Below are 22,370 nucleotides of genomic sequence, written 5' to 3'. Positions count from 1 at the left end.
ATGGTGGGGCTTTTTCATCTTCTTGTATTTATTCGATCTAAGGAAAGAGAAGGTGATACCATGATTGTGTTGGGAGATTTTGAACCTCAATAGTCAGTGCTAGGGGAATCTCTTGTGGAATTTTTTCAAATTCCTGTGTGGAGATTCAATCTGAAACCAGTCAGATAGAAATTTGACTGCATTCCATTCTGTGTCCTCTTTCTGTTTCTTTTTTCCCCTCTGACATTTTACAATTTTTCTTTAAAGTTTTGAAAGTTTGATGAACACAATTGCCCCTTCTTATACCTCCTGCTAGAGGTCCACTCTGTAGATGCTCTGGTGATATCTGTCCCAGCACTAGTAAGAGAAAAGCAAAGTTCATAACACTGCCAGAAAGAAGCTCTTCCTCCTCCCCAGCTCAGGGAGACAGAGGCAGTATTGCCAACTCCCAATGCTCAAAAATCATGAATCAGATTCACCAAAAATCATGAGATTGGCTTTAAATGAGATTATGTAATAAGATTTACATGATTATGTAAAGATAATAGATTTGGTATTCCTATATGCCTTCTGCTTTTTGAGCCTTTAGGGTGCACTGGGGTCACCTTTTGAAATTTTCTACACAGCCACTAGGGCTAGAAACTTATGGTACTTTTTCTTTAAGAATGAAGGCTGAAATAATCACATATCCACTTGACTCCAGGAGCTGGGGCTAATTTAAGGAAAACAATAATTATTGTGAGACTCATGACAAAATCATGAGAGTTGGCAACATTGCGAGGGGAGGAGAAAAGGGGCTGATTGTTAGTGACAGATCTCAGAAAGGGGGATGATGGTGGCACAGAATGAGGAGCTGCTGACAAGAGGCCAGAAGATTGCTAAAACCCTTATGTTTTAGGCAGGAGCTATACTATAATTTACTCTGTCTACTTACTCTGTCTCCCTTTCTCTCTGTAGCATTTCCCCTTAAGGAGTGATGTATGGTTGTGATCAGGATAAAAGGGAGGGATGCAAAAGCTGCTGCCTTCCAGTCTAATTTAACACACCCACACATAAAAGCAGGAAGTAGATCAGGCCTTTGGAATTCCCCCAGCGCACAGACGCACATATTTCTGCCGGGTTTCCCCTATAAAGAGGAAAGTACCTAATGTTCCTCTTAACTTTGGTGGGAACAGGAGCAGGCCCTTATTCAGTGTGATTATGTGAATGAGCAAGAGGTGAAGGGGGAAAAAACCCTGAAGGAAAGTCTCACACATTTGGGGCCTGATCCTGGACCATTTGAGTCAGTGGGAGTTTTGGCACTGACTTTAATGGGAGTGGGATGGGACCCTTAGGGAGGAATATGCTTTTAGTTGGGATTTACCCACAGACAGGGTGTTTTGTTGGTTTTTTTTTAATTGTGCATTTGTGAGGAAGGATTTTCCTGTGCATTTCCAAGGAGATGTTTAAAATTGCCCTAAAGGAGATTACAGGTTGCATCTTACATCCATTGATATGGACAAGAGTTTTGATCAAAGGGCCTGATTCTGCTCTTTAATCCCCTCCCCCCTTCCCTTCCTGGCTTAATAAGATAGCAACACTTCATTCAGAAGCCTTGGGGGCCCTGAAGAGTTGTTATGTGGCCGGCCCCCTGAACATTCCCCTAAAAGCTGGCTCTACCTGATTCCTGACCATTTTGATCCCAAGTCCCCAAATTGTACATCAAACTAGGGAGCAGGTCTAGCTGTTCCTACTGCACTGACCAACCCAACCCCAATTTATATGCATGAGCACCGCATAACCCTGGATCTGGTAAGCAGGTATCTAGTGGATCCTGCTATTTTTTGGCCCCAGTCCCCATGGTGTACTGCCAAAACAGAGAATGCAGGGGGCTATTCCTACTTGACCCCTGTGGGATATGGGGCTGAAGATGGCAAAGGTCCAGGTTTGGTCAGTGCTTGAATCCAGGCTTCAGGGGGGAGCTGGAGTGTTTTGGGGGCAGTTGTAATGAGTTTGCTCGTTCTCTCCTCATGCCATAGACGGGGCGGGCGGGGGGCAGGATTCAGGCTGTGAGGGTGCCTCGAGAGCGCTGGGGCGCGCGCTCTCTGGGCGCAGCCGGGCCGAGGACGGGACAGGCTCTGGGACCCGCGCGCCAGCCACACACTGGCAGCACCCCGCCGCCTCCCCGTCACCGCCCAGATCGCGCGCATGCGCAGTTCGTCCAGCCGGGGACTTTCCCCAGCGCGGGGCCCCGGACGTTGTTTGACGGGAGTGGGGCGGGGGCGGAAGGGGGAGTTTCCGCGAGGCGGGGAGGGACCCTGGCCAGCCGGCCGTGGTATATATAGCGTTTGGGACCAGCGCGGCAGCGTAGAAGTACGCGCGTCCCAGCCCGGGTGAGTATCGCAGGCGGGGGGCGGCTCGAGCCTCGGCCGAGAGGCGGGGCGGGCACGGACGCCGCGGCGTGCCCTGCGGGAGGGGTGCGCCAGTGGCCGCGGCTCGAGATGGCGGGTACGTGCCGTGGGGAGCGCTGTGTGCGGGCGCTGACTGCGTCACTGCCAACCTCGTGATAACGGGTAACGGCCTTAGCCGGCGGGCAGCGGGGTGGGGACGCGGGCCCGGAGGTGGGTTTCTGAAGCGGGAGCTGCTGGCAAAGGGCGGGATTGGGCTGAGCTGGCCGGTGCCAGGTACGTTGTTCTCTGGTGTGGGTGTGACACCATCTTGCCAACCCTGCGCGTGAGTTGAGGACCTCCAAATATGATGGGTTTTAAAATAATTATTTGGGTTTGTTTGATGTGAATTTTGGGTTGGCTTTTTTCTTTGAGCCTGCAGGCTGCGCTGGGGTCATCACGTTTCCAAGCGCTCTGCAACCCTGAGAGTTAGTTAAAAAGCAGCAGCTGAGGTGCTTATGTAACTGCTTCTCTTCAGTAGTAAACAGCGTGAGACTTGGGATCAAATTGGGATAACTGGCAACATTACTTTAGTCAGTCAGGGGTATGGGTATGGCTAGGCTTGCATAGTGTGGATGGTGCTGCCTGAAACTTGAGTTTAATGAGGGTGGGTGGATGAATAAGGATGGGGTGATGTGCCCACACTGTGTGATGAATTGTTTCCTATAATTATTCCTGTCTTTCTTAACTGGAAAGAAGGGCTAAAATTTCAAAAACTGCAAGAAGGATTAAGTATTAGTTTAAGCATCTAGTTAATTTTAAACTTTATTAAATGCCAAAGGCTGTGTTATTGGGTATGTGCACATTTGAGATGTGGTTAACTTTACATACTGCAAGTAGTCCTATTGAAGTCAATGAGGCCATTCACTGTGGAAAGTTAAGCATGTGTGGTCATTGTAGGATATGATGGGCTCATGTTTGTATAGTTAAAACAGCAAAAAATCATAAATGCGAAAGCGGAGGTCTTTTCAATGTAAGTAAAGCTATAATGGACCCATTAAAGTACTACGGTTAGTCAAGTCCAGAGATGACTGTGAGGAACTTCAGGGGGATTTAACCAAACTCGGTGAGTGGACAAGGTGTTGCTTGATACATGCAACATAATGCTTACTGGAGGGTAAAACTCCCCTTATGTACCTTCCATTAAATTTATGATCTCAACTCATTTGTATGCCATAATATAAATTGATGGTATGTCCTCATCTGCAATACTGTGTGCACCACTGGTTGCCCCATCTCAGTACTATGGAAGTAGAGGGGATTCAGAGGAGGGCAATGAGAATGATCAAGGGTCTGGAAAAATACATGAAGAGCGATTTACAAGACTGGGATTGTTTATTTTAGGAGTGCCTACAAGGAGTCACTCAAGAAAGTTAAGGCAAATCAATTGCAGGCGTGATGTCAATGCGCTAAAATTGAAGTGAGTGAAACCCCCATGTGATTCCCTTCAATGTGGATTTGGTGACAGGGAACTAAAGACCACTTCACTCCTGGATAAAAGCATCCACATGACGAATTAAGCCACTTATGCACATTGTCTTCATACTTTCAGTTATTTGACCCTAACTTTCCTGATTGGCCCTGTGTAGGCATGCCCTTAGAAAGGAGATGAATAAGAAGTGAAGTTGAAGTTAGACTGGGGCATCTGTTGTCTATTTCATAGCACAAGAACAAGGGAATATTTTTAAAAAAAGTGGCAAATTGATTAAAGGATACTTTTTTTACTCAGTGTGTGACTAGACTGTGGAACTCACTGCAACAGTATTCCATTGAGACCAAAAATTTAGCACAATTCAAAGAGGGATTGGATGATTATATGGATTACAAGAATATCCAGAGTTACAATATTTCTGAACTTCCTTCACTCCCCGCCGGATCTACTTGTGTTTCGCTGCTTTCTTGACGCACTTGTAGAGCTTGCGGGTGAGTAATTAATAATAAATGAAAAGATTTGGAAGAGATCTAAAACCTCATGCTCTGGACATAAACCAGCATCCAATTATTAGAGATTAGGATTCAACGCTTATGCAAGGCAGACTGTCCCACAAATGTCTACTCTGGGGTTTCATGTACTTCCTCTGAAGCATCTGGTGTTGGCAGCTGTCAGAGACTGGATGCTAGACCATAGTTCTGATCTAGTGTGGCAATTCCTGTGTTCCTAGCTATTGTGGGGGGGATGGGGCAGAAGGGAGCTGTGGGGGGGGATGGGGCAGAAGGGAGAAGAGAAGGCTGGTCTCCTGCTCCCCCAACTCACTGTGCCTAATCATTTAAATACCATGGTATCAATGAGCCATCAACAAACTGAAGTGAGTGGGGAGTATGCTGCTGCTGCTGTTTGCTTGGAGACAGTTTCTGTAGGGGGGGGTGTCACCCTGGTAGCAGCATATTTGTGTTGTGTGTATTTAACACTTCAGAAAGCTTGAAACACAGCAAAAAAAGACCCTAAAATTACAGACTCTGATTTCTATCTCCTGTTCTCACCTGGAATTTTTGGTTGTATTTTGTGGGCTTGATTTTTTTCTTTTGGTTTTTTTGGCATTTTTAAAAGCATTCTATAAGTCATTGGACAACTCTTGAGGTTAGACAAGCCCTTGTTTAACTTAAATTGGTGTAGGTGAATTGGTGCAACTTTTGTATATGCTGTTTTATACCAGTTTAAACCTGGCTTGTATCTGTTTAGGATGCACCTTTAAACTTAACTAAAGCTATGTAAAATAACACTTAGTCATATCAGTACAACTTTGTATGTAGCCCAGGCCACTTATCTATCGTCTCTATCTGCCAAATATTTGACAACTTGTAAAATTAAATCATTCACTTTTCCAATTTTTTCGGTACAGGGTGGGAATAGGTTTTGATGTCAGTGTTTATGGAAGTGACCTTCATTAACTATCCTGAAACTTGCTGGCCAACAATTAAAAAAAACTACCTTTGTGATTCTAGTGTTCAACAGGTTTATAATTTGAGAAATACTGTAGATGACAGCTACAACAAATATGCCTAATTTATCTTGTTTTATAAGAAAAATGTTTTTTCTCCTTTACAGGTTTTTGGCAGCACAAAGGAATTGGATGTTTCAGACTACAGATATCTACAATTTCTTCTTGTGAACTACAAATCTCAGTATGGAGGCCTAAGCCCCTTAAAAGGGACTTCAGTCTGAAATCTGGGAGGTAGTTTTGTGCACAAATAAAGAAACTAAAGATATCAAAATATTTCTGTATTGACCAGTGTAAGTTCTGTTTGCTTTCTGAACATGGCCTACAGAGGTCTTTTAATTAATCCATATAAAATACTAGAATGTTCTAACATATACAAATATATGGCTTTTAAATGTTATAAGAGTGCACTTGTACCCAAGCAACCTGGCTAAGTTTCTGATGCCCAGTGTTGAGCGTGTGATGGAAGAAAACACACTGGGTCTGTTCCAAGCCAGTGGGTATCTGTGACAAGTTGGTGGTATCACTGCTATGGTCAAGAATCATTCTTGCTGGAGCTATAGCTCTGCTGTATGTAAGGTAGTTGAGTATAACCTTTAATGTTGTTTGTAGTGTCTTGCATATCTTTGGGTGAGGATTGCTAAAACCAAGGGTATTTTGTTTTGGCAGTCTGACATACGAATATACCTTTAGAAGTTTTGGGGCTGTTTTGTTTGTGCCTCTGTAAATGTGTCAGGTTAGAATTTCAACAGAAGTATGCGACACTCTTATCAAAACAAAATCTTTACAGATGTATAAAAGCTGCATTCGTATTGGCTATCTAGGATGAAATAAACACTTAATTTTAAATTGGAGCATGATATTAAGATGCAGTGTCTTCAGTTTTACCCATTTTAGTTTCTTTATTGGGGTGGATTTTGATCACCCTTACATATTTTTCTGTATCTCTTCCACCTCACCTCCATTTGCACCAAAGTGCCATTGACTGTGAGATGAGAAGTACAGTATACTAAGGAAAATGTGATGTATTGTGACAGGAAAGTCCAGTTGACCTACTTTCTGTACCTCCTAGAGTGTTGAGATTGTATAACTTCTCCATTGAAAGCAGTTGTGCAGATTAAAATAAAAGCAGGACTTCCCACATATGTCAAGCCTGTTTATTAATCATAATTCATTCCTTTCGCATGCATTCAGTGTTACAAACCAAAATGTTTCACTTTCAGGTCCTTACTCTTTTATATGGCCTGGGAGTTATTCAAAATCACCTCCATGCACAAAACTACCTCCCAGAGAAAGACTTGTCCCATTCTTCCCTAATTTCATTATGAACCTAGTGGAAAGCAGCTCGTTCCTGGCTAATCTGATGAACAACAGCACTGTGTGTGAACTGAAGTATGAGTTGTCGTGTGAACTCTACAGAATGTCCACGTTTTCTACTTTCCCTCTCAACGTGCCAGTGTCTGAAAGGAGTCTTGCTCGAGCTGGGTTTTATTACACTGGTGTGAAAGATAAAGTTAAATGCTTCAATTGTGGCTTGATGTTGGATAACTGGAAACAAGGCGACAGTGCTCTGGAAAAACATAAACAGCTCTATCCTAGCTGCAGCTTTATTCAGAATTTGCTTTCAGTTAGTAATCTTGGATCATCCTCTCATTCAGCCTTCTCACCTCCAGCCACAATAAACAGTCTTTCACCATCTTTGCATTCCATAACTATTGCTCCAAGCTTAGAACAAATTGGCTTTTTCAGTACTACTTTCTCCAGTTTTCCTCAAGAACCAGTAACTTCTAGGGCAATTGAGGACCCATCACACCTGCGACCTAGCTTTAATAATCCTGCAATGAGCACAGAAGATGCTAGACTATGTACTTTTCAGACATGGCCCCTGACATTTCTATCACCAACAGATCTGGCCAAAGCTGGATTTTACTATACTGGGCCAGGAGACAAAGTTGCTTGCTTTACCTGTGGGGGGCAACTAAGTAACTGGGAACCGAAGGATAATGCCATGTCAGAGCATCGGAGATACTTTCCTAACTGCCCCTTTGTGCAAAATAAAACTAGAGACCAACCAATATTCAGCATTTCTAACCAGAGCATGCAAACCCACGTGGCTCGTGTTAAAACATTCATAAACTGGCCAACAAGAATTCCAGTTCGACCTGAACAGCTTGCAAATGCTGGGTTTTATTACGTAGGTAAGAAAAGTTAACCTATCTAATGTCTTTGTTTATATTTGTTTTAGAATTTGCTAAGCAATGGCTTGTGTGAACACTTATTGAATACTTTGTAAACTTGCTTTTAAAGGTCGTAATGATGATGTCAAATGTTTTTGCTGTGATGGTGGATTAAGGTGTTGGGAGTCTGGAGATGATCCATGGATTGAGCATGCTAAATGGTTTCCAAGGTAACTGTTTAAAAAGCTCTGTCAGTGGAAGAATTAGGCCAATGCAGAGCCCTTTCAGACCTTCCCCTATAATTTTTATCTTGAAATTTGTCAGTGGGAGCAGACTTAGGCCAATGTGAGTGCTTTTGAAATTGGCACTCTACAAGAGGGTTTTTTGTGTTCCAGATGGAAAGACTTGAGTGAGAACATCTCTATTGCTGAATAATAAAATGGGGGGAAATAATGACGCTAATAACGATGGGGGAGATTTTCAAAGACAGATGTTAGTAAGACACAACTGCTATTTGTACCTTTGAAAATATCCCCATATGTTAATGATTTTTAAATAGCTTTCATGAAGTTGAGAACAGCACAGGAAAAATAGTGTTTTGTATGCTAATCTTTGACACAGTTTACCATCAGCTATTAAACTTAAGTTCAGCATCCAACTTTTGCTTAGCTCCTTGTTCATCTCCCCCATTAACTTTATCAGTGTATTTTTTATCTTGTGTAAAGTTTAAATTGCTTTACTAGTGCAAAGTGTAGACTAAGTTTTAAAACCTTTAATTTTTTATATCCATTTCATTGTGGTGGGTTTTTTGTTTTTAAATTTAGACTAGTTTGTACTCACTGAGTGATTTGAGGGGAGGGGTGGAGTATTGGCTGAGATTAAAAGCTGTTGAGGTTGTACACTAAAAGGTATCTATTACTGAATGCTTTGGTATTGATGAGATCATATTTATATCTGATACATACAGAAATTAGGCCATATTAAGATGATTTAGCAAAGCATCCCTCTTCAGTAAGGATACTTAAATATGTGCTAAAGTTCCATTGAAGTCTGTGGAACTTAATCATGTGCTTAACTTTTAAGTATGTGTGTAAGTGCTTCCCTGAATTGGGGCCTAATTGAGCACAGTATTGTAGGCTTCTTATTCTGTATGGCTCTTAACTAATCATATATGAGAAACAAATATTGTAACTTGACAAACATTTATATTCTGTTAATGTTTAGATGTGAGTATCTACTGCGAATAAAAGGGCGAGAGTTTGTCAATCAAATTCAGGCAAGATTCCCACATCTCCTTGAACAGGTAAACTAGAATTTTTATATAACTTTCTGGTTGCTAGTATCAGCATTAAATGGTGGTACATAACTTCCCCCCCACCCACTTTCCAGATATTGCTCTAAGTAGTTTGGCAGGTATGAGTTTTAAGTTTGATTGATAGTTCATGAATGAACAGCTTTACATGAAAATGAGATAATTAAACTTGGTTTGATGGTCTTCAAAACTGACTCTTTGCACATCTTCCATGAGCAGTTTTTGTATTTTTGAGAATTGATATTGAAAATGGATCTGGTAGCATTGGGACTTGAGTCATTTGAAGAGCATCACAGCCATTTACAGTCAAACCTTGGGACACTCTGTGAGGCAATGAGAGCTCTAGACTGAGTATAAAGAAGTGAAGTTCTGATTACACAAGGTTTAGTGACTAATTCAGATTAGTACCTGCTAGTACAGAAACTGGTTCTGGGTGCCTCTCTTGTGGGACTTCTTTTTTTTTTTTAACTAAGCTGTTTGTAACAAGGTATTTTTGCATAAACAAAAAGCATAGTGAGTAGCTTCATTTAGAAGAGAAGTTTGTGTTGGTATAAACTGCCTGGATTTACCCCAATGCATGTTTGCAGTACAAATTGTTGTAAAACTTGTATAATCCTATCTACAAATACTTCACTTAGGCTATTTGAGTTAAAATTCTTAATTGCAAATGTTTGGGTGGGGTGTGGCTGGACAGTGACGAGCACAACGGGGTCCTGGCTCCTGATTAGGGGCTCTTAAATGCTACAATAACTTCACTATTTGTACCAAGTTCTTCCTCTTTGTAAATAACTTAATTTTTGTGGAAAAGCATGTACTGGGATTATCAGTGTTGTATGCAAAGAGAAAAGGATGCTGACTGTGGTTTTTATTTAATGCTGTTCCTTTACATTCCATAGCTCTTGTCAACTTCAGATACCCCTGTGGACGAAAGTGCCAATCCACCAAGTATGTACATTTTAGTTAATGTCTTTCAAGCTACATAGTGATAAGACTTTCAGCACGCTTACAAACTTAATGTAAATATGAATAGAACTTTTGTATGGATGCTTTCCAAAATTAGCTTGCTAAGCAATTCATAGCATTTTAGAAAGTAGCAGCATTGGAATGCTTCCCAGCAAGTCAAAGATTTTTTTCTTTTTTCTTTTTGACAGTTGTATAGTGGACTTAAAATGTCAGTGAGGTGTGTTTGAAATTTTATACTACAATATTCCCTTCAAGTTTGTTGCAAGAGAAATTTCCCATCTCTTCATAATTTCCACAATACTAGGGATTTGTATACATACTGTATAGTTTCTGAAGAGTTTGCCTCTGTTTGCATGTTCTCTAACTGGATTCAATGGACTCATTGTTGGTTACACCAGCTTCTGCTAGAGTAGCCCAGGGTATAGACTATCCTGGTATCAGCGCACCTTAGAGGGTGATTGGGGGAGGGATAGCTCAGTGGTTTGAGCATTGGCCTGCTAAACCCGGGTTGTGAGTTCAATCCTTGAGGGGGCCACCTACGGATCTGGGGGAAAAATCAGTACTTGGTCCTGCTAGTGAAGGCAGGGTGCTGGACTCAATGACCTTTCAGGGTCCCTTCGAGTTCTAGGAGATAGGATATCTCCATTTAATAAAAAAAGATACCTACAACCCTAACCTGCTGGGGGCCTGCAGCTATGTTAGCGACTTCAAAAGTGGGCAGCAGTAGCCAGGGAGAGGGAATGGCCAAGCCAGCTTGGGGACATACTGAAGAAGTGCAGCTTTCCAGACAACTTCCTCTGCGGCTGTAAAGCTGCTCTTCAGTGGAATACCCACGTATGATGACACTACTGTCTGACTTCTTTGGGGGTGAATTCCCCATACTGGCAGTGGCCCCTGCTGAGGCAGTGAGATGAGTCAGATTTCCAACTATTACGCTTAGTTAGCTAAGTGCCAGGAAAAGGATGACCAATAGTAGAACTGTAACCATTCTATTAATGCAGATGCGACTCAAGAACTTGTTATACCATATGAAAGGGAGGTATTTCCATAACTAACTTTTTACCATTTTTTTTCAGTTCTAATCTAATGATGCTATTCAACAATGGTGTGACCTCTGGGTTTTCCCTGCTTTTGCTGCTTTAAATTGGATCTTTGTTATTGTAACAAAGCTTTTTTTTTGTTTAAGTCCAAAATTCTAAACAGGAGTTCTAAGTAAAAATATCTTGATTTTTAAAAAGTTAGGCCCATGTCATTAAATGATTTTTTTATGCTAAATCTCATTTATATACTGAAGATGCTAAAAATATCTAAAGTTTTCAAATCTGAAGTATCTTTTCTTTTCTTCCCCCCCCCCCCCCGCCCCTTCATGCATAGCTATTCATTCTGAATCTGGAGAAAGCCATTCAGAAGATGCAATCATGATGAACACCCCAGTGGTTAAAGCAGCCTTGGAGATGGGATTTAGTAGAAGACTAATAAAGCAGACAGTTCAGAGTAAAATCTTAGCGACTGAGGAAAATTACAAGACCGTTAATGATCTTGTGTCTGATCTGCTTACTGCAGAAGATGAAAAAAGGGAAGAGGAGAAGGAGAGACAATCTGAAGAAGTGGCATCGGGTATGCATAGGGCAGTAGTAATACACTTATCTTTGTTCCATTGTAATCTGTTTGCTTTTTGGTCTAATTCTGGGGACACTTGTATTCATGAGCTTTGGTAATGGTTTTTTTGTTTTGTTTTTGTAAAGGTAAATATAAAGGATTAACACTGTATGATCTGGAAATCAGTGTGGAATTTAGGCCTCAATCCTGGAATTATCCTTACAGTAATGCACCCCATATTTCATTGGGGCTCGATATAGTCCATGAGTCCACCTGCACAATACTCTGCAAGATCAAGACCATATTTTTGTCCATATGCCTATATGTGGTGGTAGGTCCATCATATAAACCAAAACTGACTCCTCTATATAGTAAAACTTCCACCACATAAAAACGATTATAAATATAATTTCGGTCTCCTGATGTTACTACTGGTCAACTCTGTGACTTCTCAGCAACAATAAAAACATGGAGATTAATGTACAATACCAGATATTTATTTTTTTAATTGATATTCTTAGAAGTTAGAGGTAGTTAAGTCAGCAGGGTCTGACAAAATTCACCCTAAGGTGCTTCAGCTAATTCCTTATGCAATCTTAGAACTATTATCTTCAAGAGCTCATGGTGGACAGGTGAGGTCCCAGAGGAGCAAAGAAGAAAGCTACTATGTTTGCCCACTTTTAGAAAGGCCCACTGGTCTATAATTCCCCAGGTCCTCAATGTTTCCCTAACTTTAATTTGTTCCAGTATCTTTCCAGGTATTGAACAATCATTTTGTAACCTCCTAGAGGATAGTAGGGTAATAAGTAATAGTCAACATGGTTTTGCCAAGAACAAATCTTGCCAAACCAACCTAATTTCCTTCTTTGGCAGGGTTACTATCCCAGTGACTTGGGGATAGGAGGGATAGATATGGTGGTAGATGTTGGTTGGTTTTTGTTTTTTAAAGTAAGGCTTTTAACACAATGCCATATGACAGTCTCATCAGTAAACTAGGGACATGTGGTCTAGGTTAGTGGCTTTCAACCTTTTTTCATTTGGGGCCCTTAAACTTCAAATGGAGATACAGACTCCTTTGGAAATCCTAGGTGTAGTCTGTGGATACACAGGGGCCTGCAGACCACAGGTTGAAAACCACTGGTCTAGGTGAAATAACTATAAGGCAGGTGGACTGGCTGAAAGACCATACTCAGAGTAGTTATCAGTGATTTGCTATCAAACTGAGAAGATGTATCTAGTGGGGTCCCACAGGGGTCAGTCCTGGGTCCAGTGCTAGTCAGTATTTTCATCAATTACTTGGATAATGGAGAGGAGAGTGTACTTATCGAATTTGCAGGTGACACCAAGCTGGGAAGGATTGCAAACACTTTTGGAGGATATTAGAATTCAAAATTACCTTAACAGACTAGAGAACAGATCTAAAATCTACAAAATGAAATATAATAAAGACAAGTGCACTTAGGAAGAAAAAAGTGAAATGCACAATTTATGAAATGAGAAATAAGTAGCCAAGTGGAAAAACGGCAGAAAAGAATCTGGGGGTTAGAGGGTCACAAGTTGAATGAGTCAACCATGTGATGCACTTGTGAAAAAGACTAATAGAATTTTAGGGGTGTGTTGTGGTTTTTTGTTTTTTTTTTAAACTTGGTTAATGAGGACAGTTTGTGGGATGTTTTTTGTTTTTAAACCATAACCTGGTCATCTTTCTCTTTGAGAAAAGAAGACTATGGGGATCGGGGGAGAGGAAATGGGTACAGATAAAATAGCGTATACACATCTACCTCAATATAACGCTGTCCTCAGGAGCCAAAAATTCTTACAGCATTATAGGTGAAACCACGTTATATTGAACTTGCTTTGATCCACTGGAGTGTGCAGCCTCACCCCCTTCTCCCCCCCCCCCCAGCACTGCTTTACCGCATTATATCTGAATTCATGTTATATCGGGTCGCGTTATACTATATTGCAAATCTGTTTTATAAAGAGGCAGAGACCAGTTCTCCATGTCCACTGAAGGTAGGGAATTAATGGGCTTAATCTGCAGTAAGGGAGATCTAGGTTAGATGTTAATTAATCTTATTGTTACGAAGTTTTTCTTAAGTAGTGGAACATCTTTCCAAAGGAGACTGGAATCCCTATCCCTGGAGTCTTTTAAAGAACAGGTTGGACAAACACCTGTCAGGGATGGTCTAGGTATATTTGGTCTTGCCTCAGTGCAGGGGGATGGACTAGATGACCTCTCAAGACCCCTTCCAGCCCTATACTTCTGATTCTTTAATATTTGTTTCTCAGTTTCAAAACCTCACAAGCATGCAGTCTGGCTTTGAAACTCTTGAAAACCAGTAGGAGCCATGACTTAATTTCTGTAGCACAGCATATTAATTATGTTCAGTGCTGTCTGTCTGTCCTGGCTCACTATATGCCAACAGCTGAGATGTCACAACATGGTGCATTTCTAGTCATTAAACCACAGTAGAATTTGGACAGCCACAATGTGGAGAATATAAAACACAATTGTACAATAAGGTCTGGTGTGTGTTTTGTTTTTGCGCTGAGTGTTCGGTACTGTTTAGGTCTTCCCCATGCATAACTCTGTCCTTATGTTTTTTTTTCAAAAAAATATTTAGTCCACACAGATTTAACAGTATTTTTGACTGGCGGTGATTTTTGACTTTTGTTCTTGATAAGCCAGTGGTGGTGACACATGTAGATCTTTGGGTCTGTGCATTCCACTTGTGCAATGAATATACCTTTCACTGTTGTGACTTGGGAAATAATGTATAAGGTGGCCTCGCTACTTTGGAGGAGAAGGGGGACTTTGTAAAACTTCACAATACTCAAACTACTTGTCTGCCTCTCGTGTGATATGTGAAGTCTGTAGTAATTATTTAATAGTGTGTATTACTGACATGGAGTGGGAAGTGGAATGAAAAGAATCAAGGTATCTCTTATACTTTGATAGCACACATCAGTTAATAGTAACAATGCAACTTCAAATCTTGTAACTTACTGAATTTTCCCCTTGAATTTAAGATGACCTGTCCTTAATCCGGAAGAATCGAATGGCTTTGTTTCAGCATTTAACATGTGTACTTCCTATCCTGGAGAGTTTACTATCGGCCAAAGTGATAACTGAACTTGAACGTGATGTTATTAAACAAAAAACCCAAACGCCATTGCAAGCAAGGGAACTGATTGATACGATTTTAGTGAAAGGAAATGCAGCAGCCCACATATTCCGAAACTGCCTGCGAGAGTGTGATCCTATGTTGTACAAAGATTTATTTGGTGAGTTTGACTGACAGATGTACTTTTTTTTTCCTTTTTCTTTCCCCAGAAGATTGATAAACTGATTTCCTAAGTCTAACCATCTTTATTTTCTTAGTAATACATAGAGCCCTGCGCGGATACAAAATTTATATCTGCAGATGGATATAAAGCGGATATCTGCAGGGCTCTACCAGGAACCACAACGGTGAAAGCTGCGGTATGTCAGGCTGCTGCTCGCAGGAGCCAGCCCCCAGTCTTACCAACTGGGGTGGGCACCAGGCTCACCAGCAGCTGTCCCTGGTTGTGCAAGTGGCTCTCACGCTCCCAGACAAGAATCCCTTTCATGCAGCGATCTGCCTCTCCTGGGTCCTGCAAGCAACGGCCTGACATGCTGCTGCTTTCTTCGCTATGGTTCCTAGTAGAGCTCTGCAGCAATGTGGATACAAATTTTGTATCCATGAAGGGCTCTAGTAATAGTCTGAGGTATAGTAGTAAAGCAATAACAAAAAATTCTACTGGAGTGTAGATAATTCCAATGACTAAAATGTTCTTTTTGTCATTTTAGTGGAAAAAAACATGAAGTATGTCCCCACAGAAGACACTTCAGGTAAATCTTCAGTTTTATTCATTTGAGTGGTTTGGGCAATAACTCAGATTCTCAAAACAAATTTTTTTCTTTGACACTGTCACATTCTGGGGTGTAATCCAGACTAGTCAGGGGTTGTCACCACCTGCCCTGTGACCTTGAGTGCCTCATAATGCTTTGCTGTTGTAGCTCCCAACTTGTGCTGCTCACAAACAGCCTACGAGCATGCAAGTTACTCGGAGTGTCTGTGTATATAGCTACAGTCCTGGTTTGGTGGCTCTGACTCCAGCAGCCTGTTAGCAACACTCCTGTCACATGTTGGCTTCCACCAGCCTTGGTTACTACTTGCAGAGTGACCTCAACACAATCCCAGTCCCACATTTTTCCCAAAACTGTGTTCTGCACTATGCAGCCCTTCCCTGGGCAGTTCAGATATTAAAGGTCCGTTGCCCCTGCAAAGGGTCAATATTCAACAGTTTGCTACTTTAACTAGTTACCAAATACACTGGACCCTTACTAGAATGTGGGATTTGGGATCCATGCATGGTACCATGTTAACGCGGGGATCGCATTAAAATGAATTGCAATTAAAGTAATTAAATTTGGGATCCATGGCCGCTACTGCGTTATATGTGAATTTGCGCTATGTAGACGGATGTTTTAGCGAGGGTCCGTTGTAGTTCATTTTAAACAATACTGTTTTCTTTAATTCAAACTAAACCAAGCTTATTTAACTTTAACAAGCCATTATACTATTTACTAACAGGGGTCGGGCTGGAGACTCTTGCCTATATGCTCGGGGTCTTACTGATCGCCATATTTGGGGTCGGGAAGGAATTTTCCTCCAGGGCAGATTGGCTGAGCCTCTGGAGGTTTTTCGCCTTCCTCCGCAGCATGGGGTAGGGATCTCTAGCAGGAGGGTCTCTGCCGATTGAAGTCACTAAAAACAGGATTGGGGACTTCAACAGCAGAGTCCAGGGAAGGGGTAGGGACGGTTTTATGGCCTGCAGCATGCAGGGGGTCAGACCAGATGATCATAATGGTCCCTTCTGACCTTAAAGTCTATGAGTCTATGAACTAAAGAGATCTTAAGTGAGTACAACTATAAGGCATTAAAGTCAGAAATGGTTACAAGAGAAATAAAAATACTTACTTTCTAGTAGCTAAAACTTAACAAGCTAGACTAGGTTCAAAGTAAAATCCTTACCACATGATCCCAGCAACATGGCTGACCAAATTCTCAGGTCAGGGTCTCCCCCACTAAAGTCAAGGGGCTGGTTCCTTTGTCTTAGGGGAGAGAGTGAGCTTGGGGTGTTTTTGCCCCTCACTTTTATAGTCCAATCACCCTTTGAAATGCATTTTCCTGAAGGTTACCCCTAGATAAAGTTCATTCCAGCTCTGAGGTTGGAGACCTGAAATCTCATGGTGAAAGAGGTTCTATGTTCCTTGCTGAAATGCAGATCAATTTGTTTCTGCATCCCTTCATTGTCAAGTGGCCATTTTTTGGCAGGTGATTGCCAGTCAACTTTTGACCTCTGGCACAAGGCATCAGCTTGTCCTTTGTCTATCAGAAACTGGTTCACCCCTCTCCCCAGACTTGTGTGGTAAACATATTTTAGTCATAATTTCTATAACTCTTAAGACGCACTTCTGACATACATTACACAAGAATATCCATGATCAGTGTGGTGTTCATTTTTAAATGATAACTCACAAGACATATTTTGTATTGGGTGGCAGTCATACTGAATTTTATTGCTTTTCCATCTCTAATCAGTTCTGCCATTTGAAGATTTCTTTGTGGTGTTAAGTTTGTTTGTTCTCTTCTCAGGGTTACCCATGGAAGAACAACTGAGAAGATTACAGGAGGAAAGAACCTGTAAAGTTTGCATGGACAAAGAAGTTTCTATTGTATTTATTCCATGTGGTCACTTAGTGGTGTGCAAAGAGTGTGCACCTTCCCTAAGAAAATGCCCTATTTGCAGGGGGACAATAAAGGGTACCGTTCGCACATTTCTTTCATGAGGAGAGGAAACCTGCAAACTCCTGTTCCTGTGCATCTTAGCAGTGCTCAAGACTAACCCAGTGATGTGTTAAGAACGGAAAACTATAGTAAAGAAGATGATGGATAAATTACTTGCCTAATGTGGCTTATGGGGTAATAGTGGACTGTTGTGTGAGCATGCTAGGCCTTATGCTGCCAAAGATCTTTTTTGAAACCTGTGTAAGTAACTATTAAAAAATGATGGGGAAAAATAGGTTGGTTTATTTTGCTGCTGAAGTAACTTTTTTCCGAAAGTCTTAGTAAATAAGGAAGAGATCTCATAAACATGTCTTTATCCTAATTTGAAAAGAAATCCTTTACTAGTGAAGCATTGTGCTCTAATACATTTAATTTTAAAGCTGAGTCTTAAATAACTGAAGCATTTTCAGGAGACTTCATTACAAATGACACTTGATTGATACTTGTAAAACTACAGGATCTTCTACTTCAGCTGTTCTGGTTGTATCAAGACTTATAAGGTTTTTTCCGTGTTTTTTTTTAAGAAGTCTTAAGTCTTATTGTTAATGTGGTGTGTGTATAATTGATATTTTATTGTATGAAAACAGCATTAAAATGTTTTCAGTAAACTATTTTAGAAGTGAAAACTTTTATTTAATACAAAATGTTCCCAAAGTTAGCTTAAATTTTTGTATAGGTTGCAGTGACAATGGAAAAGTTTTTGCAAAAAGAACAGGAGTACTTGTGGCACCTTAGAGACTAACAAATTTTATTAGAGCATAAGCTTTCGTGGACTACAGCCCACTTCTTCGGATGCATATAGAGTGGAATATATAGTGAGGACACACACGTTCTTACCAACTCTGAGAGGCCAATTAAGTAAGAGAAAAAAACTTTTGAAGTGATGATCAAGATAGCCCAGTACAGACAGTTTGATAAGAAGTGTGAGAATACTTACAAGGGGAGATAGATTCAATGTTTGTAATGACTCAGCCATTCCCAGTCCTTATTCAATCCTGAGTTGACTGTATCTAGCTTGCATATCAATTCCAGTTCAGTAGTCTCTCGTTGGAGTCTGTTTTTGAAGTTTTTCTGTTGTAAGATACCTACCTGCAGGTCTGTCATTGAATGGCCAGACAGGTTAAAGTGTTCTCCCACTGATTTTTGAATGTTATGATTCCTGATGTCAGATTTGTGTCCATTAATTCTTTTGTGTAGAGACTGTCTGGTTTGGCCAATGTACATGGCAGAGGGGCATTGCTGGCACATGATGGCATATATCACATTGGTAGATGTGCAGGTGAATGAGTCCCTGATGGTATGGCTGATGTGATTAGGTCCTATGATGATGTCACTTGAATAGATATGTGGACAGAGTTGGCATTGGGCTTTGTTACAAGGATAGGCTCCTGGGTCAGTGTTTTTGTTCAGTGATGTGTGGTTGCTGGTGAGTATTTGCTTTAGGTTGGGGGGTTGTCTGTAAGCGAGGACAAGTGTCTCCCAAGATCTGTGAGAGTAAAGGATCATCTTTCAGGATAGGTTGTAGATCTCTGATGCGCTGGAGAGGTTTTAGTTGGGGGCTGAAGGTGACAGCTAGTGGTGTTCTGTTTTCTTTGTTGGGCCTGTCTTGTAGGAGGTGACTTCTGGGTACTCATCTGGCTCTGTCAATCTGTTTGTTTTCTCACTTCAGCAGGTGGGTATTGTATTTTTTGTTAGCTATATTGGTCTGTACCATGAAGAAGAAAATGCTCCTAACAGAGGAGCAGCCCCTAGTACTTGCTCCTGTGTTGTCCTTGGGGAGGAATCCAAGTCCTGGTGTAGGACTTGCACTCATGACCTTAGAAACCAGGTAGCTGGACAGTAGTGGTGGTAACCTTTTTAAGATGACAAGATCAGTTACAGGTAAGTAAAGGTTCTTCAAGATGTGTGGTCCTTAGCTGTATTCCACAGAGGATTATATGCATGTGCCATGCACCTGGTGCCAGAGCTTTTGAAAGGAGTACTGTTCAGTAGTCTGTGCATCTGGCCTTGTGGTCTTGCCCCAGGTGATAAAGGGCACATCGGGCTGCCAGCGTTTCCAGTTCCTTCTCTACCACAGCTGTTGACTCTGCAGCAGATGGGAAGGAGGGTGAGTTTGGAATAGATAGGGACAACACATCAAAGAACCTTCAGTTACAGTAAGCAACCTCGTTTTCGTCTTTGAGTGATGGTCCCTATTGTATTCCAGGGAGGGTGATTAACATGCAGTACCTATGTGGGAGAATGGTGCAAGGAGACTGGAATGGAGGTCTGCTGCTCCAAACAAAGAATCTGTCATGGAATTGTGCACTAGAGCATAATGCATGGAAAAGGGGTGTACCAAACTCCACATGGCTGCCTTGCATATGTCTGCAAGTGGCATGTTGTGGAGTGTGGCTGTAGTTGATGATTGTGCTCTTGTGGAATGTACCCAAATCCCTTCAGGCAGGGATCATTCTGATAATTGATTACGTGCTGTTATGTACTGAGATCCACTTGAAGATTCTCTGAGTGGAAATGGTTTGTTCTTTCATTCTCTCTGCTATGGCAACAAACCCTGGGAGATTTCAGAAAGGGCTTTGTTCGGTCAAGATAGAAAGCCAATGCCCTTCAAACATCTGAGTGAAACCTTCTTTCCTCATTTGAGGTGCGAGGTTTGGGGAAGAAGGTAGGTAAATATTTGGGTTGATTTGAGGTGTAATTGGAAAACCACCTTGGAGAAGAACTTGGGGTGGAATTGTTAAGGGACCTTTCCTCTATGGAAAGGTGGGAGGGGGAGCTAGCCATCATGGCTCCTATTTTGCCAACCCTCCTAACCAATGTAATGGCAACAAGGAAGGCCACTTTCATGGACAGGAGAGATACTTATCATGAGACCATAGGTCCTCAGCGAGGTGAAGACTAAGTTAAGGTCCCATGGTGGGGGGGGGGGGGGGGGAGGGGTCAATCAGTTGAATAGGAGGCTTATTTTTGCAGGAGGCAAAACTGCAGAGTTAACAGCTGGATAAAGATTGAACGACTGTCCACCAATGGGTAAAAGGTGCTAATGGTAGCTGTATGCACTTCAATGGAACTGAGGGTCAGTCCAAAGTCCTTCCGATTAAAGGAAACATTCAAGGAGTACCAGGATGTGCATAGCTTCAGGGACAAGGCCTTGTCTGGTAGCCTAGGAAGTGAAATGTTTCCACTTGGCTTGATGTGAGCATCTTGTTAACTCCTTCCTGCTGCTTGAGGCCATCTCCTACTGCCAGAGAACATTCTTGCGCTAGTGTAGGTGTCCATCCAACAACCAAGCTGTCAGGTGAAGAGTGTGGGGTTGGGGTATCCGAGTCTGCCATTGTGTACCTCTGGGAATGTTTGAAGCATGATGGGGGAGGGTACTTCCACATGCAGAGGAGGAGCAGAAGCCAAAATTGGTGAGGCCAGAATGTGGCTATGAGGATGGTTGTTGCCTTCTGTCTGATCGTGTGGATCACTCGTGGTAAGTGTGGGAGGGTGAAGGCATAATTTGTCCAGCCTGACCAATTGAGGATTAGGGCATCTCCCTATGATTGAGTTCCAACTCGTCCCCTCAAACAATATTGGGGTACATTTAGTATTGGTGTGGGATGCAAAAAGCTCGGCACTGACGGTACCCATTGGCCAAAGATGTCTGCAATTAGTCATGACTCCCATTCAGGGTCACTTGCAAAGTTTCTACTGAGGGCATAGGCAATCATGTTCTGGGTGTCTGGTAAGTAGGCTGCTCCCAAAAGAATATGGTATGTGATGTACCATTCCCAAAGATATTCAGCTTCCACATACTGGGCTTGGGATTTTTGTTTTGTTTATCTGACATGACAAACGTGTTGCTTTTGGATGGTTGGCAGGAAGGCCTGGCAAGTGTTTTGTACTGCCTGGACTTATCTTGCTGTCTTAATTGAAGAAGAAATAAATGGGCTGCACAAGTGTTAGAGCTTATTCCTTCACTCTCCCACTTCCCTAGTCCTTCTTGCATGAACAGAGAGCAACAATACCTGAAGTCCGAAGGTGCAAACAATTCAATGTTTATTGGGGTGAAGTTCCAGCAAGCTTAAATCCAAGTTCCTTTTGCCTTATTTTCAAATCCCAACTTCCTGTTTTCCCCTAATTTATATATTAATATTCTTAGCTATACCTTAACAAATCATAACATATTGTAACATGATTAGCTAACCAATTATATCCCACCAGCTTAATTAATTTACACCCAGCAAAATTAATTAGACAGCAGTCAGAAACAATCTCAGAACCAGACAGAGACCATGCAAATAAACTTAGCAAAGTGGGAACTACACTGACAAAACAATACAGACATCTATACAGACAAGAGTTTCCCAGCTGTGTCTATTGATAAGTGAGTTCTTACTAAACAGAAAACTATCAAATTAAATTTCCTTTTACATTTTCTAGGCTCTTCCCTTTCTCTGGAGGTGATAGATTGGATCACCTTCTGAACAGCCCCAGATTGCCTTATTTCAATAGGGCTAGTTTGGAATGTGAGGATGTGACTGCAGGCTTCCCAGTTTGTCTGCCTCTTACCTAAAGGCATTAGCCTAAGAACAGGGCTTCAGACTGTCACAGTGAGAGAAGGCCCTTACACAGATTCTTTCATACCTCTATAAGTAGCTAAATGAAAACATATACCTAAGTTCTTAAAATATAGGCCTTTACACACAGGCTTGAATATCTATATCCTAACAGCTATAACCCCTTTCAGATAGGGGATTGTTCAGGGGCCAGCCCATAGGCTAGGCAAGTTGACTAGGATGGGTCTGTGACTTAATGTAATATAGATTTATAAACCCAAAGCAGGGCCCATATTTTATACAGCATCACACATACATTCCTTAACAAACCAATTCTATGCACATAGACAACATCAGTTTATTGTAGGCATCTAAAATACCAGTTGACCGTACATCCTATGTAGATGGGACCTTGAAGTGAGTTGTGGAATCAACTGCACTGGTATAGATTAAACCATGGGGTCTCAAAGTCCCAGCCCGTGGGCCATCTGCAGCCCGAGAACCTCCCCAGTGCGGCCCGCGGAGTAGAGATGCATGCAGCCACACTGACGG

The 22,370-nt window shown here is 41.7% G+C and overlaps 1 protein-coding gene across 13 annotated transcripts; it reads left to right on the top strand.

Annotated features, from left to right (window-relative positions):
* The first annotated feature begins 2,098 nt into the window (after positions 1 to 2,098).
* LOC101948146 (inhibitor of apoptosis protein-like) lies at positions 2,099 to 17,885 on the top strand. Of its 13 annotated transcripts, XM_065581537.1 has the most exons (11): positions 2,305 to 2,351; positions 4,135 to 4,328; positions 5,452 to 5,637; positions 6,568 to 7,542; positions 7,652 to 7,751; positions 8,746 to 8,824; positions 9,730 to 9,778; positions 11,171 to 11,413; positions 14,429 to 14,683; positions 15,231 to 15,272; positions 17,083 to 17,885. In XM_065581537.1, exons 4-11 carry the CDS (start codon positions 6,669 to 6,671, stop codon positions 17,274 to 17,276), a joined length of 1,836 nt encoding a protein of 611 aa, XP_065437609.1. In that variant the 5' UTR covers positions 2,305 to 2,351; positions 4,135 to 4,328; positions 5,452 to 5,637; positions 6,568 to 6,668; the 3' UTR covers positions 17,277 to 17,885. The 13 variants fall into 13 exon arrangements, with proteins under 13 accessions (XP_008176870.2, XP_065437609.1, XP_065437607.1 ...); XM_008178648.4 differs by lacking the exon at positions 4,135 to 4,328 and having other exon boundaries at positions 2,099 to 2,351; XM_065581535.1 differs by lacking the exon at positions 4,135 to 4,328 and having other exon boundaries at positions 2,328 to 2,466.
* Positions 17,886 to 22,370: the final 4,485 nt, after the last annotated feature.

Source organism: Chrysemys picta, chromosome 1, assembly GCF_011386835.1.
Source record: "Chrysemys picta bellii isolate R12L10 chromosome 1, ASM1138683v2, whole genome shotgun sequence".
Classification (NCBI taxonomy): Eukaryota; Metazoa; Chordata; order Testudines; family Emydidae; genus Chrysemys; species Chrysemys picta.
The sequence above is the reverse complement of the archived record's forward strand: the minus strand, read 5'-3'. Positions and strand labels throughout refer to the sequence as shown.

What these genes read in the sequence shown, in the direction of transcription:
- LOC101948146 (XM_065581527.1), top strand. Translation starts at nt 6,489, where the DNA reads ATGTCAAGCCTGTTTATTAATCATAATTCATTCCTTTCGCATGCATTC. An exon ending in TGCTGGGTTTTATTACGTAG is followed by an intron (nt 7,543 to 7,651) that starts GTAAGAAAAGTT and finishes TTGCTTTTAAAG; the next exon opens with GTCGTAATGATGATGTCAAA. An exon ending in CGAAAGTGCCAATCCACCAA is followed by an intron (nt 9,779 to 11,170) that starts GTATGTACATTT and finishes CTTCATGCATAG; the next exon opens with CTATTCATTCTGAATCTGGA.